The sequence below is a fragment of the Strongylocentrotus purpuratus genome, unplaced genomic scaffold, assembly GCF_000002235.5.
Source record: "Strongylocentrotus purpuratus isolate Spur 01 unplaced genomic scaffold, Spur_5.0 spur5_scaffold_17, whole genome shotgun sequence".
NCBI lineage: Eukaryota > Metazoa > Echinodermata > Echinoidea > Camarodonta > Strongylocentrotidae > Strongylocentrotus > Strongylocentrotus purpuratus.
The window spans coordinates 20,263,005-20,283,703 of NW_022145602.1; the positions used below are offsets into that span (position 1 = coordinate 20,263,005).

The 20,699-nt window shown below is 38.2% G+C and overlaps 1 protein-coding gene across 1 annotated transcript in view; it reads right to left on the minus strand.

Annotated features, from left to right (window-relative positions):
• The window catches only part of LOC100889872, a 32,296-nt gene that overhangs the window by 7,928 nt on the left and 3,669 nt on the right, over positions 1 to 20,699 (minus strand). Inside the window, exons 5-24 of the mRNA XM_030987882.1 lie at positions 20,478 to 20,596; positions 19,234 to 19,364; positions 16,901 to 17,215; positions 16,070 to 16,351; positions 15,159 to 15,293; positions 14,197 to 14,346; positions 13,529 to 13,660; positions 11,652 to 11,822; positions 11,002 to 11,133; positions 10,056 to 10,352; positions 9,236 to 9,610; positions 7,267 to 7,381; positions 6,459 to 6,532; positions 4,468 to 4,697; positions 3,800 to 3,887; positions 3,265 to 3,341; positions 2,776 to 2,812; positions 2,037 to 2,134; positions 1,388 to 1,507; positions 762 to 910 (exon numbers count right to left, since the gene is read on the minus strand). Of these exons, the coding sequence (XP_030843742.1) occupies positions 762 to 910; positions 1,388 to 1,507; positions 2,037 to 2,134; positions 2,776 to 2,812; positions 3,265 to 3,341; positions 3,800 to 3,887; positions 4,468 to 4,697; positions 6,459 to 6,532; positions 7,267 to 7,381; positions 9,236 to 9,610; positions 10,056 to 10,352; positions 11,002 to 11,133; positions 11,652 to 11,822; positions 13,529 to 13,660; positions 14,197 to 14,346; positions 15,159 to 15,293; positions 16,070 to 16,351; positions 16,901 to 17,215; positions 19,234 to 19,364; positions 20,478 to 20,596 (3,227 nt within the window). The remainder of the gene's footprint in view (positions 1 to 761; positions 911 to 1,387; positions 1,508 to 2,036; positions 2,135 to 2,775; positions 2,813 to 3,264; positions 3,342 to 3,799; positions 3,888 to 4,467; positions 4,698 to 6,458; positions 6,533 to 7,266; positions 7,382 to 9,235; positions 9,611 to 10,055; positions 10,353 to 11,001; positions 11,134 to 11,651; positions 11,823 to 13,528; positions 13,661 to 14,196; positions 14,347 to 15,158; positions 15,294 to 16,069; positions 16,352 to 16,900; positions 17,216 to 19,233; positions 19,365 to 20,477; positions 20,597 to 20,699) is intronic.

Consider the following 20,699-nt stretch of genomic DNA (forward strand, 5'->3'; position numbering starts at 1 on the left):
GCTACGAAATAAAATTCCCCAATTGGTTCTAGATAGTTTCTTTCGCAATAAAATCGCTTTACCAATTCTCGAATTTTAAATTAGTTTTAAGTTTGCAACGTAAAGGCATCAGGTTTATAATAGGGTTCTAGGACACCTACCCCCTGGACATCCAACCCCGGATAACCACCCCAGCCAACTACCCCCTAGGACACCTACCCCCGGACAACTACCTCCTTGGACAACTACCCCCACAACTACACCCGGACAACTACCCCACAGACAACTACCCCTATGACAACCATCCTCTAGCCAGGACAACTATCCCCCGTTTAACTAAGCTATGAGGTAGTTGTCAAGGGGGTAGTTGTCCTAGGGGGTAGTTGTCCTGGGGGTAGTTGTCCTAGGGGGTAGTTGACTGGGGGTAGTTATCCGGGGGTGGATGTCCAAGGGGTAGGTGTACGGATACGCTATAATAGGAATCGAAATTTTGCTCTTTAAAAACAAATAATTATTCGTTTGTATTCGTTTAATCTGATTTATTCATGGATTCATTTATTTGGGTTTCCTTTTTTTGTGGGGGGGGGGGGGGTTGGGTGTGAAGGGGTTATGGTTTTTTTTCTTCTTTATTATCCGTATAATTATTAAACTTACATATATATAAACATAAGTTAACAATTATTATATACAAATACGTCATTATGGTGGGGGGGTGGGGGGGTTGGAGTACAATTTTGAATGGCTAATTTGTATCACGACCTATGCATGAAATGTAGAGTGACCTGCAATGAACCAGGAGTGGAGAGCTATTTAGTCCATGGTCCTTCCGCACCTCAGAGATAAACTTCAGCAGAGTAGATGTGTTGTTAGGAACTGCTTGGAGTGGCCACTCCGTGAAGTGATATTGGCTTACAACCCTGGTGTTCGCCCCCTGAAAGAAAGGCATTTTTATTTCACAGACTTTCGAGAAATAACTTTACTGATATCTCTGATTTCTCTGACAAATCATGATGGTCGGATCAGTGGGATCATTGTGTATCCGTGGACCAGATAAGTATCCCTTTGAAAATACATAAACGGGCAGAGATAAAAGCAACATAGCCCCGAACTCATTGATAACTATGTTGCTATCGAGGGTATTTGTTTACCTATTTACAGTAGACATATGGGTCCTGATTTTGACGTGTCAAAGTTTAAAATAACACAAATTAATACATGAACATTCTCTTTAACACCCCCCCCCCCTCCCCGGGGAAAAAAACATTCATGAAATCTATGAACGCATCACCTCACTGCTAAAAGGACATTATAGCCATTAAGAATTCATGTTGACAGTGTCCTTTATAGCAGAAAGCTGACGAATAAGGGAGCACGAATGGAAAAAAGAAGGATGTATGTCGCTACGTACCTTCGTCAAGAACAGTGTTCGCTTTAATCCTCCGGTACAATTTGCGACAGAATCCAATGCCACTAAGAAGTCCCCAAAGTTTACAGAGGTCGACTGCGGCCAGTATTGACGGCATTTAATCTGGTTGATAATGTGATAAAACTAATATTATTAACATCCATTGATTAGAGCAATTACAAATAAAAATAAAAATGTACATATTCAAACACATTAACTGAGAGTAAAAAATAAGGAATATAGATAATGTAATCTATCATAAAAACACGCACATTAAGCCTCACATAACGCACACACACACACAGACGCACACACTTCACTTTAATTCAAAACATTTCAAATAATTCTTCAAAACTTACGATTTTTTAAAAGAGTGAAATCAGTTATAATATGAAACAATCATACCCTATCGCTTACTACCCAACCTCAAACAAAACGACTACCATCTGCAACTCACTCATCCTCTCATGTGCACACACACACACACACACACACACACACGCACACACAGGCTCACAATCACGCACATTCGCGTACACACACAATGATAAATACGGCACCTAAGATTAAACGAAGAACTTATTAGTCTTTGAAAATGACGGATCTTGATTTTAACCATATCGTGATAACTAGATAAATAACAACTACCCACCTTGTTTCCCTCTTGGAGTTTGGTCACCATGGCTATTGTTTTCACATTCTCTTGCCACACCATCCGCCAGAAATCATCCATCGATTCATTCTTTGGTCCTTTATAAAAGAGCGGAGATATACATTAATCAAAACAACAGGACTGCATCATTATCAAAATATTGTGATGTGAATCCCTTTATTCATAAGACAGCTAATCTTTTATTATGGAAACAAAAGAAGGCTTACCAAACGTTAATCAAAATTGTGTATGAATGTTATTTTGTCATCAACCAGGCGTCAACAAAATATATCCTTGTTTTTTTAAACAATTTCTGTTTACTGTGAACTATGTTTGAGCCTTATATGTACATGTGAGCGCAACAAATATCCATGTCAAAACGTATATTGGACAAATAAATAAAATACATGAAATGAAAATCAAATCTCAAGGATATGGGGACCATGACTTCTCATCCATTGCTCCTCGTTTACTAAACTCACTCCTTCATCCCTTCGTGAGATTGGCAGTCTAGAAAACGTCAAATTGTGTCTCAAAAACCTACTTTTTTGGCAAATGTAAAAATAAGGTCTTCATTGCAGCAGCCTGCGCCTTTGAATGTTTTTAGTGAGAAATGGCGCCAAACAAATGCTGTGAGTTATTATCGTTATAATGCTTTATTATACAAAAAATGTATGCAAACAGTACCCCCCCCCCCCTCGAAAAAAACAAAGACAGCGGCGGAGTGTGATAACTTTACCTTGTGACGCAATGTACGCACGCTGATTTCCAAAGCTCTGAAGGGCATAGAGGGAGAGAGAGAAAGAAACAAATAGAAGCAAATATGTATTGAAAAGGCAATGTATTCACGCTGGATTCGAAAGATCTCATCGGGAAAAATTGTTAAAAAAGAGAAAAGGAAACAACTATATTGCAAACAGAATATCCTGTTAGATGAGAAAGAGCTAGGCTAAGACACAATTTCATTGTAAAAACAGTACGGGGGAAATAAGACAACAAGCAATACTTATCTCTCAGAATGTCTTTTAAAGGGTGTTTGTTTGTTTGTTGTTTGTTTGTTTTTATTTCCGAAATCCATATATACATACAAGTTTTAAAAAAACATACATATAAAACACATTTCAAACGATAAGAAAGTAAGTAAATGTGTAAAGTATAGACAAACGGTTGGATAGCCCATTTCAGAACCATTTTTAAAATGGTCCTGTTCTTCCATGTAACTATTTACCGGTATGTAAGAAGCATTGATGTAATCTGAATCCGGGTCGTTGTTGATGATTGCCAGCTTAACCCTTGAGAAATCATCTATGGTGAAGTTTAAAGAGGGATATATATTTTCACATTTCCTCATATTTCGGTATTAAAAAACGAAATTACACGCATGGCAAATATATATATATACTCTTATAGACCGGTCACATTTGTCATATATTATCCATCTAAAATAAAATGTTGAATTTATCTCTGAAAGATAATGCAAATATTATAGATACGAAAATAGATAAAGGTTCATCAGATTAATTCACAAGAACGAGGGTATATCTGTATTCTTGATAGCATAATCGATAACTGGAAACGTTGACGTCGCTTCACGGACTTGGTTTAAGCACACATTTATCACCGACATAAGTTACACTGAAAAGTATTTACGCGTACCAATGGGAAGTCGGCGAACTTGTCATTATGAGGGTTTTTTGAAACAATGCCTCATTACCTAGACAGAAAGTGAATTGAAGTGTCATATGTATGATGAGAGAACTTACATGGCAGGATGTTCTTGTATCTGTTCTTCTCAAAATTGACCTGCTTTTTCGCAACGGTTTGTGGGAAGATATTTGCGCCTGGTAAGCACTGTGTTGGGAAAGATTCAATTACAACGTTTTCGTAGTCATACATTGCATACTTACTGCAGATCAAATGAGATGGATTTTATCGAGAGTATTTGATTTTACGTAATACATCTTACAGACTTACACGATTATACATACTTTCGAGAAATCAATTCAATGGTAAATTGTTATACCCTATAATGGATTACGTATTATTGCCCTTTGCACTTTTAAGTTGATCTTTGCGATTGAGTTATTTGCGCCTAAAAAGGAAGCCATTTCCGGTTCAAAAGGCTGATTTCACTTATATGTAGGACTTCCCAGGTAGGGCATTATGACAGTTAAGTGTAACTGTATTGTCCCGTTAGTGTCGATTCATAATTAGTATCATTTTTTGTTCTCAATGTTTCGTTCTTTTGTGTGGTTGCTAAATTATGTAAACATGGTAAAAGTTAGTCATACGGAAAGGCTGATCGAAAGACCAGCCACAGTATTATCATCAAGTTCTTCTAAGCCTTCAACATAGTGAGCATGTGGATATTCAGGAGAAACAAACGCAACAAGAAACCTGAATACGATAGGAGTAAAAGAGAAATACTTACAAGGAATTCCTCGTAGAACACGTCTGTGTGTCTATTCTTCTGAACGAGGGTAGCAAACTGTGAGAGGGGTATCGGGCGACGCTCCTTTGGCCATTCCTCCGACCTACTGGATTTTGGTACATCAACCTCGTCCAAACCGTTTTGAGCCAATGGTGGTTCAGGCATGGTGGATGCTTTTTGTAGGACCATCGGTTTCCTCGGTGTCACGGTTGGAGTAGACTTTGATGTACCTGAATTTCGAGTTACATATTTGGATATGTTTGAAATGGCGAGAAGGTGGTTGCAAAGGCTGTACCTAGCTGACATGCATAACTTGCAATTGTTACAAACAACGAAACCATAACTAGGCTAGACTGCAGTATATTGCTAGGCGGAATTATACCCAGGGCCGTAGACAGAATATGATGTTGTTTTTTTTTTTTTTGGGGGGGGGGGGGGTGGGCACATACATGTAATCGATCGACGTCCTGGGGAGGGGTCTAAAAAAGTTCAACCGATCTTGGACATTTTTTTAGGAGCACGTGCCCCCCCCCCCCCCCTGTAGATACGTATACCTATATAATAATAATGTATTTTTGACAACTCCTATTTCGGAGAAACAGGTAGAACACTGAAGGTCGATTGAAAGAACACAAAAGAGTCCTCAGATTGAACACTCTATCTCATTCAGCAGTAGCAGAACACGCCCATAACAATGGACACATCATTGGATGGGATGAGGCCCGTTCTATTGACTTTGAAACAACTTCTTGTCAAGGAAGTTAAAAGAATCCATTTGGATAAAAAAGACCAATCCTTCACTGAATAAAGACTGTTGCTATTTATTATTACCTGTCTTCAATCTCATGATCTCGAGGCAGCATGCAGACAGCAGGAAACTCTGTTAATAATCATTTGACTTGAGAAAGTCCACAGGAGTAGATGAAAGCTTACCTACTAATGTGTTGGTAGAAGCTTACACTACGTTTGGCATCTATTTTGTTATCTCTTATTGAATATTAGTTTCACAATCATATATCAGTGTCCCCACGAATAATATAACCCTTGTATGGCCATTCGATACACTGAATACCGGGTCCTTTCCATACACATAATGAGACTAACGTGCGTTATAGGACCAAAGCTGCGATGTGCGATTTATAATGGATTTGGTGACATTATAGGGCCACGCCAACCCCCTCCAAAATAGAAAATGGTCGATTGGTGCAACAATAGGCTATCATGCTTTCCGTGTGATACCTTTACTATTCTCGATGAGGCGGAACAATAATTATGATCCATTTGGTCCTACGCTAGAGTATTTATTTCCTTATCAATTCTCGCTACTGCATATAGCTTACAAGAAGCCACCGTTAGTGGCACTCTATCGCAGGGATTTTGTTGTCACATGCACTTCCGGTCAAAACGGGCCACACTGTATTGGACTCACACTTCACCGTCAATAGGACCAAGAATGAGAAAACGTAGTTCTGCCAAAATTTCCTATGATGTAAATTCATTAAACATGGCTTTCGGTATCTTCAAATATATGACCCTGCTGTATATTACGGGAAACACTTAAAAGTTGACAATAGCTCACAATCGTGGCTTGTGAAAAAAGCACTTGTGTTGCAGCGTGCCAGGTATTTTCGGAAAGAATTTCTCCGAGCACTGACATTTGCCAATTCTGGTATATTACTTTTAATTAATAAATATGCTTATTGCTTGTGCATATTTCAAAGTTTGTTATTGTCGAGAAAGATTAAGAATTGCAGATAATGAATTATTAGAATATCGTAGTATTTCGGAATACGTGTATAGAATCACCGGAAGTTAGTGCGTCTACAAAATCGGGCGCAATGCATTATGCGGTAGTGAGAATTGTCCATAGGAATTGATGTTAGGGCGCCCCTACTCCTATGCGTAGGACCTAATTCAATGTGCGTGGGATAGGTGGTGTTTTAAACTGAAAAGTGTCACCGGTGCAGAAAAAGATAATGTGATGGACATACCTCCGGATATGCCACCGATATAATCGTTATCATTCTTATAGGTGACCGGTTTGGAGCCTTCGTTGCGTGGTTTTCTACAAACAAGAATATATGATAAAAATGACGATCGTCGTGATGATAATAACGATTTTTAATGTATTTATTTTCCACACATGGGATAGATTGCCCTTGTTAGTTAAAAGCTGTTTTTCAAAGTGGTCCAATATAATGACAATAACGATAATGACAATGATGATAGGAACTATAGTACTGATGATGTGTATACTGTCCACTACTACTACTATTACTAATCATCAAAATTATAGTAATCATGATAATAATAATAGCAATACTGATAATAATAATGATGATATACATTGGTATCGAATACTTAAATGCGCTTTTTACCAGAGACACAATAGCGGTAAAAGTGTTAGGGGAGGAAAATCACAAAACATAAATAGATGAATGGAGAAAATCAGATTCCCACGTAGGAAAGGGGTATCTTATATGGGATCTTGGGATTCTTGGGTTTCTTTCAAAAGTTTTTGAGCTGATGTGACTTTGGACTATGATGGAACATTTAGATTGAATTTGTAGTTTTTGAGCTTAGATTTCAAGATGATCTAAATGACTGTACCTATCGCTAGGAATCAGGATCTCACAGACTGCAGAGAAATCAATACAAGGCAACCATCAACATTGTGAAATGTGTGAGCATCGCAATGATATGATTTCTTTAAAGTCCTCGCGATCTTGTGGGGATGCAAGATGCGAGGTGAGTAAGGGTTTACAGACATACACATTTGTTATTAAATAATGTGTTTACCTTCTTCTCCGTACTACAATGATGACGATGATGACAATAAGCAGTAGAAGGAAGATTAGTCCTCCTGCTGCCCCACCAGCGATGGCGCCAATTGCAAAAGAGCCAGGAGGGGGTGCTATGGATTAAATAAGGTGTAACATTAAAACATTATTTGGTAGAACATATGGGACATTTAACGAATAACGATATTTTCCTACCGAGTTCTTGTCTCCATTGTATCATGGGAATGCCCGGACATCTCATTGATTAGTTCACACGGACCACAATGATAACAATACTAACAATAATGATAATGATCAAAGGAATTATAACAATGATAAAAGCTTTAATAATGATAATAATAATAATAATAATACTGATTATGGTGATACACACTCAGCAAAAAATATGTACACACCTTTGTTTTCAAAAAATGCTAATTGAAATGTATGAAATAAGAGAAAGAAATGATGCTCCACCAACATCAATTAAGATCAAGTTTTCTACCTTTCACGCTTGGATGGGCACATGCGTCTAGCAGTTAGAAGGTTTGCTTAAGAAAATTGCTAAAATGGAGCAAATAGCTATTCAAATTTGAATGAACATGGGCATCTGTAAGACATTCGTGGTGATCGTGCTGTATGTGCTCCTAAACTCTGGAATAATCTCCCCATCTCTGTCCGTGAATCCCCAACTCTTGACATGTTTAAAAGTAGACTTAAGACTTATCTGTTCAACACAAAGTAACCCCATCTTCATACCGAATTTATAACCACATGTCCTATCTTCTTGTAATTTATTCATTATCCAAAGTACATAATTATTGCAGGTTGTTTTATGTTACTTAATTATAGTATTTTTAATTGCATTTTTCATTATCATGTTATTGTTATACACTGTTAGTTGAGTAATTCGTCCAAATTAAGCACAATGTTTATTTCACGTTTCTTGTTGATCCTTACCACATATTTAGTTTAACCGTAATTTCAATTTGTTTTGTTTTGTAAAGCGCTTAGAAACTGTATCAGTAGACCAGCGCTGTATCAATCTTAGATATTATTATTACTATTTAACAATGAAACAAACAATAAGAATCTATGACGAGGATGGAGCTCTGAATTTTAACTAGTAGCCTAATGACTGCATAGTTTGGAAGTATTGTGTAAAATTATTATGTATATTTCTTGACCAATGGTATTTTCTTGCTGACTTCTTCTCAACATTGCGTCATCGAAAAACTCGGATATCTCATGAATTATTCTCCACAGAAATTTAAGAAAGCTTTGTGTACGTGTTGCGTATATGTTGTTTGCACATAAAACCAAAATGCATCGGAATGGCCTGTATTTTTAAGAGCAGTTAAATATATTAATTCAGCCATGTTCACACGGCGTGTTAAGTCGCTTATATTGCAAAACACAAAAAGACAAAATCATTACAATAAACGATTTAAAAAACAACAACACTTAACACAAAACCTTTTGAATTACATTTTCAGTGCAGGCCAGGCTCAGTGATAAAAAACAACAACAACAAACAAACAAACAAAAAACGCAGCCGTTTGTGGTTCTATTCAGTCGCGGTAGTTCTTTCAACGCGGTTACCGCGTCCTTTGCGAACGAAGGCATAGCCTGCTGAAACTCCAGAAGTGCACTCTGTTGTACAATACCAAGCTTATACGTCAATTTCTTTCGGTTATACAACAATTGGACTGGGTTGTACGACAAATGCTCCAACTTCAACCCAAGACCCAACACTATACCTGGCCCTAATCATAGCCCAAGACTTGACTTAAAATCCACTTCCTTGCTTTTTAGGGGGAAAAAGCCCAAAGCAAATATCGGATCACAATCTGAGACATCTACTACACGTCATCCTAATCGTATCCTAAAATCTAACCTAAAGCCCAAAAGTCCAAACCCTATACTTTCCACGAAATACATTCCAATCAATTGTCGCCGGAGCAACTTTCGGTTCACCAAGGACTCACCTATTTTGAGAGTTATCACCCTCAGAGCAGGTCCTTTCTCTCCTTCACCGTTAAGTCCCTCACGAACTGCTGAAATTTGAATCTCATATGCTTGGCCATCACCCAGACCAGTTACGTTGTACATCAGTGGCCCTTCATCTGCTCGTCTTCTCTTCCTTAAGGACGCAATCCCTGAGGATCCCATCTCCATCGGAACACCTGATGATGTTATAAACGTATTTGTTTCGTTCCCATCTGAAGCAGTAACGTAGACCTGGTACCCAATAATTGGACCCTCACCAACATCAACGTTTCCGTTCCAAGAATCCCAAGCAATGATGACATAGTTGAAACCTAGTTCTGCTACCTCAGGCGCCTTGTTAAAGACCGGGAGAACTGAAAAGAACACATGACAAATGTTAATGATGCAGTTTATTTACACTTAACGGTAAATCTTACTTCCCCTTAAATAAATAATAGCAGCTTCAATAATTTGATATTTGAGTGGTAGTAAAGTCTAAATTCCAGATGAAACATGACTCTTGAACTTAAAATCCGGTACTCTGTTCGAAAATTGTGTGTGACTTCTTTAAATGTTGCACAAAATTTGATATGGACTTGTGGAACAACACAGATGAAATCATTCTTCTTGACTTGTCCTTATGTTATTCCAATGGACATTACCTATGCGGTTCTTGATAGATGTATATCGCTTTCTCTGAGGTCTTAGCATCCCCTTGGACAGAAGCCAATATGATACCTCTTCATAAAATTGATAAATTGATAAATTGTTTATATATCGTGAGATTTTTTTAGTTAAATTCATCATTTAAGCACTTACCGAATGTTTCAGGTGGTGGCAACCTGAAAAAAGCAAATCCAATATCACTTGTTAATGTGCCAACTAAACAGTAGATGGGTTGATTTCCGTTGACATTAACGGAAAACGTAAAGTTTGATTGTAATGAAGACTGATCAGTAGCAGTATCAACGGCCTGTGCGTTTTCCCAGTTTTCCATTGAGAAATCCCCTACAGTAGCCTTTGTGGAGGGGATGTTGCCACTTGTGTCGGTATCAAATGTGCAGGAAAAAATTGCAATACCCGGGTTGGTTTTTGCTCGTCTAACGCTAAAGCGATCTTCAAAGAAAAAAAATATGTACAATACATAATCTACAAATTTATGGATGAAAAATAAAATCATTGAAAAAGAAAATGATTAGATGTTAAGCTTCTTGTTTTTTTTTAACTGTCACTAATAGGACAATCCATTACATATTTAACCAAATATATTGGCCTTTAGATTACATCATTTTGATCTAAAGAAACATTTAGGATCAAACTATCAGCATAATTTGCACTGTTTGATGAAATTCATGTTGTAACCAATTGTTTTAATTTACTTTTCAGGGAATTTACGCATATCATTTCTCGCATTATATTGAGCGCCGAGTTTTTCTTAACAGTTGAATGAGAATACAAATGACATTCACCGACTTAGTTTAGAACTATTGAAAAATAGGAACGTTGGTTAAAGATAGAATGGCGAAATACCTTGGCTACGGTGCAAGACATCAGAGTCTCTTCAAGATTAGAATCTTTTTGAAAGGAAAAGTAGAAGGTAACAGACCAAGAGGAATACCAAGAACCAACAAGGAGGGGAAGATTAAGCCATAGAGTGTAATAACACTGCCAGGGTATACAGAGAACAGACATATGTGAAAAAAATGCTGCAATCAACACCATAGGTGGAAGAACATAAATTGATTGAGTGATATATAGTACTAACCAGTTTGACATTTGTCTCCTGTCCATCGTGGATGGCATGTACCTTGAGAGCACGTTCCGGTCTCCTGGTTACAGTCCTCGACACCACCAGCACAGTGACACGTCTTAGAACAAGACTCGAAACATCCAGTAACTAAAAGACGTAAACATATCGGATGAGTAGAAAGAAAATTGAGCAAAAATGATTGAAATAAAAGCAGTTTCCATGTTCAAATTTTTGCATTGATAGGTATTAGTTTACTAGGATTTTTTTTATTAAAGTACATTTTGGAGTATAAATATTACTATCATTAGGTATTACATGTTACCTGGATCATTGAGGGGTAAAGCTAACTAAACCACTGGAACCTCAGGATCCGACCTTCCTGTAAAAATTGATTTGGATATGCAGGTATCTCACTATACTGGCATGTGTGGAGTATCCCATATTTATTATACTCTTTTACCAAGCATCAGTACAGTATTTTTGTCATGTCCGTATCTACGTGGTGACTGAATGTTTCGCAAGGTTATTCTTAGTTCGTGTATAACACAACAAATAATATCAGCGGTGTAAATCAATGTGAAATGCACAGGCCTTCGTTATATTCTACATTAATTCTTATTAATCTCCGTTTTATTGTCGTACTAAGGTAAAGGATAATATCTTACATGTGGCACATCCATCTGGTCTCTCTGGAGAGTCGGCAACATAGCCAATCTCACATTGTCCTCCCGATGATGTACAGAAACCAGAGTCCTTCTCACATTCCGAGTACTCTGGACAGTTACAGGACTCTGTGCAATTTATTCCCGTATAACTGGCTGTACATACAGGGGGAACTGCAAAAATAGTATATGGATTCAAAGATTTTATCATTATTATAATAACATTTAAAAAAACAATGATAATAATAGTATAAACATTAACAATAATAATGAATATAAACGATACAAATATTTTGGATGCATAGATCTGAGATTTTTCTAGTAAAAGGCTTCACATAATCATTAACCGGATGTGGTATTCAAGTTTGCCCACACTCTATTAATCCACGTTTTTTTAATTCCCCGGGGAGCATTCCAGCTAGGCACCTTATAAAGACGTCCACAATACTGACAAAACCACAATAACTTTCACCTTTGACCTTTCATTATGACGAACCATGTCGAATATATAGTATGACAAATACTGTTTCATTTTTTCTGATATAACCAAAGGAGAAGATTAAAATGGGAAGACAGCGAAATCTTTGTCTGCACACACATATTCTAATTTGGTAAAAAGAATTCCATATTTCCTTTTCAATACATAGACTAGCTAAGAACGTTTAAAGTTGTCCCATGGGCAGGTACGGAACACATTGTATGGAGTGCAGTAGATCATGCAATCTACTTAGTCTTGTAGTTCAGACACTGTTCCACAAGACGACTGAGGGATGAACAGACCAATGATCTGACAGTATTACCCGCTATGGTCACATTACCCAAAAGTAGCCTGCTCGGCGGCCGAGCGGCGAGTTTTTAGCCAGTTTTGCCCGGCCACCGAGCGGCGGCCGCTCAGGCACCGCTTATTTTTAAGGCATCGCTCGGTCGCTGCTGAAGTTTTAGCGCGGAGTTAAAATTCGGGCGGCGCCTGCCCACTTTCACTCGCCGCCCAGACTACGCTCGGCGACCGGGCGGTCGCCGCCCGGACGCCGACCTAATCGAGCGTTCACCGTCGAGCGATTTAGGTCAAAAATCGAAGCCCCTAGGTCAAACGCTGTCGAGCAGTCGCCGCCAGGTCGCCGCCCGGTCGCCGCCGGGAGATCAGTCGGTCACTGGACGGCGAGTCCAAAACCGGTCGGCAGCCTTTGACCTAGCGCCTTCGATTTTCGACCTAAATTGCCCGGCGGCGAACGCTCGATTAGTTCGGTGCCCGGGCGGCGAACGGCCAGGCACCGAGCGTATTTTGGAGCCCCGCCAATCACTGGCCGGCTGCCGGGCAATTTCTTTAAAATCCCGGTGGCTGTTGGGAGACCGCCCGGCAATCGGAGGGTCACCGGTCGGTCATTGCCGGGACACCGCGCGAAAAAAGCTCCGCGATTTCGCCCAGTTTTTACCTAAAATCGACCGGCGACCGACGGGAAATCGACAGGTCACCACCCAGGCATCGCTGGGGCTCTACAGCCTGCTCGACTTCTCCAACAATCCCTGGGCGATGCCTAAATTCCAGCAGCGACCGAGCAGGCTACTGATCGGTCAGTCGCTGCTCTGATTTGTGACCATAGCTTTATATACAGGTATCGAATGTTATACCCACCAATGGAAAATCGCGATTGATGATATTATTGACCAACATGGATACCACAACATCTTGCCAAAACTTTATGCAACCTACTTTGTTCTTGAACTGGTAAAATTCTTACACAAAGTTACCGTAGCAACCCTTTCAATGCAATCAATTTGTACATTCCAGGTACATAGCATGAAGGACCAGTGGTTACAAAACATATATTTCTATATTATAATATACCAGCAAGTCCATCAAAGAAAGTAGGTAGGCATACCTTGACACCCTTCTCCTGACCAACCATCCTCACAGTCTCCCTCACATCTTCCAGTGAAGGCATCACATGGCATCCCTTCTGCACAGTGGCAATCCTGAAGGCAGTCAACACCAAACTTACCCGGAGTACATTCTGAAATGACATTCACGACAGTAAAGAATAGAAAAATAATGAATAAGAATAGGTCATTCCGCATGCACATTGATAATCTTGCTGGCAGTCATCAACGAACCTTCATGTCGAAATTCCAGAGATTTAAATCACGATATTAGATCTGATTTAACAAAAAAAAAATACTTAGGGGACATCCCATCTGTGTATAGAATAATCTTGCTGGCGGTCTAAACCGACTTTTCCTAGAAAAGTACTAATATTTGATTTCCGACAGCGAAAATATAGAAAACAAAACATTATACTCCTCGATTTTTAACAGCGGTACCAAAAAACATTTTGTTTCATTGAATTTAACGATGCAATCATTACGTCGAAGTTTCATTTTTAAGACTTTAGTAACACATAGACACGAAAGAAATCACATTCAGATTACGTGAAACGTCATGGTAATGTTGTCACGTGCAAACGGGTGATGGACATGCGAATTTAGATTGCCTTACGTTTGTCTTTTGAAAGTTTTGTGATCGTATTTATTTAGAATTAACGTATCTTACGTTCATCGCAGTATATTCCTGTATAACCAGTCAGGCAGTTGCATCCGTAGGGATCGGGTAGACACACCTGGCTTCCACTGCATGCTTGTAGAGCATTTCCAGCACCACATTCAAGTTCACACTCCCATCCAAAACGGTTTTCATCGCATGCTGTTCAACAAGAAATTAAGATATTAAATACTTCTTTGATAATTTTCTCACTATATGTAGCACGTGCACTTGAACATAATTAGCTGTCTTTATTATCATTTTCGCTTGGTTAAATCTTTGAAATATAAATATTCAAGTACGCACTCCGACGGCTGTAATTGCTTCCTGTGAAATGCGTTATAATCACATTGAAAGCAATTCGATTATTTCGCAATAAGTAGGCACCACAATTTGTGAATATATATCCTTGTTAGTAATCATTATTTTTTAAAATACTTTTATCCATATAATGGTACCCCATAACCCCCCCCCAAAGGCCCCCAAAAGCGGTAAACCTTAGAACTGAGAAAAAATACTTATTATTAAAGGGCTACAAGTTTGTCGATCGCATAAAATTATATCAAAACAGATAATAATTTAGTTATACATAACGTGTATAATATTATTTTAAAAATCTCATTTACTCAAGTTACATCAAGACAAATGTGTGGTCTCTCATATCTCCCTCAAAAGCCCAAATGACTGAACAGCGAGCGATATCATTCAAACACAACATGGCAAGCTTCAGTTGCAATGAAACTGCATGGAGGTGAGGGCGGAACAGTGCGAGTGCGATTCAGTGTGCGTGTGCGTGTGTATGTGTGTGAATATATAGCATTGCGTATCACATATAAGTAGTAAACACTTTTTTTGCGGATTTTAGTTTCTTTGTCATGGGGTCAGCCGGTCAGGAGGAAAGTGGGACTCGTGCTGTAATATATGTCAATACTAATGTGTTTACTTTTACGTAGAGAAATATTTGGACGTCTCACCAGTCAGACAGTTTTTGCCCATGAATCCTGGAGGACAGATACAGGTTCCTGATTGAGGGTGACAAATCCCTCCATTGTAGCAATTATCACACAGACGGTCACAGGATGGGATATTCCATCGGCCACGTGGACAATCTATAGGAATAAAATGGAATCAAAGTGGCATAATGTTTGGCTGAATCTTTAAAGATTGGGGATAGGGCTAATTGACAAAATACAGTTACAATGTTTTTTTATTTTACGCAGGGAAATCTTCGACGTGTATTTAGCTCTTCAGTTCCAGCAAATTGTAATGTTCAAGAAACCTTGAAAGGTAAAGGTAAAATTGTGTTATGGTAAAAAAGAAAATGAATTCTCACAGAATCATACGAAAGTTACACTGAATGTTCAAGATTACAAATAAATGTCATTTGTCAAACAATTTTGGTAGAACATGTATACTGGAGTAATGAGCATAGAGAGATAAGGAAATGAAGGTAAGTAGGCCCGTCACCATTTGTGTAGTCCCATATACATCTTTCTGTGTACAGCTTGTTACTTTACCAAGACTGGGTCAAATGTATTATGATTTTGATGACTCCAGAACCTTGCAGTACACACCAATACTTACAGGCTACATGATCAACTCTTTCTGATCCATTCCACACCTTTTCTGTCACAATGCAATCGCATGACCAGAGCTTACCTTATCTTTAATAGACGTCTGGTAATAATACACTGTTTAAAATTCAACTTATTTTCTTTAAATACGTAATTACTTCAGATCATATTATAACTTTCCAATCATAATAAAAGGAAACTTTTAAGAAGGGAGCGAAAATCCAGAGAACATTTGGTATACATGTACAGGTAGTTTATTTATACAATGTTTAGAATATCAGAACAATGCAACGAATAAAACAAAATCTTACCACTGACAATGACGCGAATCAAGCTGTACATTAGATTTTCAACCATGTCGTTTTGAAACGTTCCGTAAATATCAGCATTTCTCTTCGTTGCCGATCGAATGGCATAGGTCAGAGCCCCGTCCCCCTCTGGAGACAAAGATCCTTCAGCAAGGTTTGAGAAGGTCCTCCATCGGATTTCATCTTCACCTGCTGTGTACATATCCGTGGTAGAAACTGAGAGTGTGATATTGTCCCCTGGATAAATCGTTTTCGTGAGACGGCCGTCAGTTGGTTGAAAATGTCCTGGAAAAAAAGGAAGAAAGAAGTGAAAAGGACTTGAAACCATAAGAATTAAGTATAGATAAGAGATGATTAATAATGAGTTAAACCAAAGATCTTTCATAAATTGTCTGAATGATTAGAACTGGAAACCTCATAAAATGCTAATTGTATTCTAAACATGGTTTTGCTTTTCAGAATCTCGATTTGCATTTCAATGTCTCGCCTCTGAATGTGTAAAAACTCACCCCCAATCAGTCAACAATGACAACAAAAGAAAAGAAAAAAAAATAGAAAAGTTTGAAAATTAAGTTTCGAAATGTGAATTGTCATAAGGATGAGCTTTATGCAGTGGTGAGGATGATTAAGACGACGACAACGACGCCGATTATGATGATAATGCTTAACACAATTCATATGGCGCCATATTTTTGCTAAAAACATTTAAAGACACAGAATGCCCTTAAGTTTAATAAGAAAAACATGTGCTAAGCCTAAGGTATGTTTAAAGTTATGTACTATTGTGTAAGTCCTATTCTCAAACAATCTTCGCTCAATTTGAATTATACTTACTGTCTTTTGAGAGAATTGTTACATCTGCCGATGTTGAAATACCATAAGTTGTTGATGTACTCGAGCACTTATAAACTCCAACTGATGTTACATCACCAGGTAGATCCTGTATTAATCCACCAGGCTGAGTTATTTTCGTGCCCGGGACGTCCAGTGTATACCCCTCTGTGGTGAGGCTCTGTACAATTACTCTCTCCGTATAGGTTACAGAGTCTTCTGTGTTGTCAGGAGGGCTGAGTATGCATGAGAAACGTGGAGTAGCTCCCGAACTCCCGAAAGGTGTTGACGTCATGGCAAGTACATGGAGTGGTGGGGCTGAGTAGAGAAATTATCAGAAAAAAGGGAAGATGATTGTCCTTGCATTATGTCTATGGTAATGACAGAGTCCAGTGGTCAATGTATACAAGCGATACATGATCCATCCATACAGTAACTTCCAAGTCGTAATTCAAATATAGATCTCTAGTACATGTATAATATTCTTTATTTCGTCTCGCTAGCAGAGCTTACTAATTTGCGTCTAAGAAAAAAGAAGAGGAAGAAGAAGAAGAAGAAGAAGAAGAAGAAGAAGAAGAAGAAAGTTCAGACAAAAAAACGAATGTTGGCTCAGTCACCGAATTCATCTGATGTTTGAGACCAATGATGGTTGTGCTTTACGTAATAAAATTTTATTTGATTGCTGTTAACATGATAATGGACAAGAATGGCGTATTTTTTTTTTTTTACTCATAGCTTCATTACACACTAAGAAAAAATAGTGCAAGTGTGCGCCTTTAGGGGTGCAGACCGATGCGACACTGGCAGCACCTTTAGGGGCTAAATCCTGCACCCTTTAAAAGGGTGCCAGATTGAACCTTTTAGGGGACATGTTAGTACCCTTTATGGTTCAATCCTGCACCCTTAGGGTTGCAAACTGATACAACACTAGCAGCATCTTTATGGGTTCAATCCTGCACCCTTTAAGAGGGTTCCAGATTGCACCTTTTAGGAGACACTTTAGTACACTTAATGGTTCAATGCTGCTCCATTAGGGGTGCAAACCGATGCAATAACAGCACCTTTAGGGGTTCAATCCTGCACCCTTTAAAAGGTGCAATCCTGCACCCATACTCGAGGAATACTCCTGAAATTTGCTCGTCCACAAATACATATTAAACATGCATGTTGTTTCTTGGTTAGTAATCATATAATCAATATACATGTATCCATCGCTAAAACGTGAATGTAATTGTAACATGATCAGGCAAAATAATCTATTGGTTAATGATTGCCGAAGGAAAATAGAAATCACAAAATTGATGTGCATTGTCATAATTTGCTTAAAGGAAACCTAAACCCAAAGAATAAGTGTAAGTATTTTGAAAAAAATGAGATGTATTCCTGCCTTTTGATGTACACTATTCCTTTCGAAAATGTACAAGATATATATAAATGAAGATATTCCTGGCATGATGTGATGCCTTTCAGCATTATATGGGCGCAGCCATTTTCTAGAAAATGTGACGTACCTGATGAAGATGTACATGTATCATGCACTAAGTTTTAGTTGGAAATAATTTTTAAATCAATAACGAAACCTTTACTTTTCAATGAAAAAAAAAAAACTGAGATGATAGAAAATATATTAGGTGAAAATAAATAACAGGGGCACAATTGTAACAAAATTCATTTATAAATACTACATTGTAGCAGTTGACAAATCTTTTTCATTTATGAGAAATCTTTACCCCAGAAGGGCATTAACTTATTTATGCAATTTGCGTTCTGGCAATCATAGTACAAAGGATAATAGCAGGTGAATGAAATGCCTCATCACCACACACGTCTGGGAATGAAGCATCCATAAATTAGAATACATTAACGACTTCGCATAGTACGTCACATTATCACGAAAATGGCGATGCCCATGTCGTGCTGGGAAACTGTACTTTATTTTAGCTTTATTCCTTTCTCATACACTTTGGTGGGGAATCTTGTAGATTTATGGGCAATAATATAATAAATCTCCCAGAATAAATAAAGTTATTACTTGGGGTTCGGTTTCCTTTAACAAAGCATGATAAACGTATTTGTATGTGAACACGTGTAAAGTTATCGTGAATATGCATGTAATATGCAAACTTTTATTTTGGGTTCATTTTTGTGGGAAGGGTGCAAAATCTTATATTGCACCCTTTTTTGAACCCCTTTTCCTTCAATAGGTAACATAGGGTGCAAACTCTTATTTTGCACCCTTTTTTTTAGAGTGTAGACACCTCAGTAAGTATAGAAAAGTAAGGTCACAGTTCATCACTATCAAATTAGTTGGTTGATATTTAAATAACATGGCATACCCTCTGATTTCTCGCAGACAAACCTATGTGAATTGTTGCAGAGTAGGTCATTCCAGCCGCGTTTTCGATTTTCTACACACTGTTCGTCCCCTTTGTAATTGTCTGGGCCACCGGGAGTCCATGCAATGAATCTACATAATGGAAGTAATGAAAGCTTCGTGATATTGCATACGTTACAAATTTGTAGTACTGTCAGAGTTGTGGTGAATAAAATGTAATGAATGAGCTCATATTGGATTTTTACCCCCCCCCCCGAAAAAAAGGTACATACCATACATATTTAAACTAGCAGAATTGCTATATCCTTAGTAAAACAACCCAGAACAATACATTTTTCTTTTTAAACAGTAAAGGTGGCTTAACAGGAAAAGTTCCTAGCCTCATACTACGCAATAGTAAACGTCAGAAGGAAATAAATTGTTTCATGTTTAGCTGTAAATATGTTTTCCAGTAAAATGACTCTTCTCGCTTCTTTTAGTACCATATTTTGTTGGGTAGATCTTCATGTTAGAGATCATGTGGGGGCAATTTGGGAGACGATGGGATCAAGGCCCAGATATAATTATGGCAAGATCACCACAAACAACGTAACAGCAAAGCTGAGACAGATTTTAACTGCTAGATGTTGCCATATACCCAAACACACGTCAACGCCCTATACAACCCTATGCCCACCATTCAACATACTTTGGATTTTTTTAGATTTTTAGAGATGGAAAGGAACACCTGGTGACGAAGAGGGCTTTCAGCCTCAGCTACCATTGGCTGACACATGATGATTAATATGTTTATGAAGACAGGGATCATAAGTTAAGTATATATAATTCCCGATTGCAATAATGCCCGATTACAAGAGTTAAGTTAACAACGTAACTATTTGTTTTCGACAAACGTACAAATAATCTCCCATATAGTATCTATCATGGGATAGATGTACCGGAGGCTTCAAGATTTTTGAACTGTTTCCAGTGCTAGATTTATCTATACCGCTGTTGAACGAGTTGTCATAATTACTAATTAAGACTGGACTTGGTTAGTTTATTTATCTCTCGATTGGTGCCCATCGTTTTGGGGGTAAACGAGCGACAGTGCAGATATAGAGGCAACAAAAATCAACCGAAGCTCTAGGTACGGTTTAAGGGCTACCTTGAAATGCACAAGAGAGAGAGTTAGAGAGAGAGAGAGAGGGGGGGGTGGTGGGAAGAGAATGAGAGAGAGAGAGAGAGAATAAAATATGATCTTACCCTGTATTTCTTAACAGCGTTCCATCAGCCCACCGGAAAGTACCTTCCTTGCTCAGATCATCAAGCCCAAACCAAAATCTTCCGTCTCCAATATTTCCAAATTGATTTTTCACTGCTGACTGTATTATCACGAAAAACATTTTTAACAAAAAGTATTTATAGTGACTTTCTCCATATGAATGAAAAATTGGAACTAGTAGTTATATTCGAAAACGTACACAA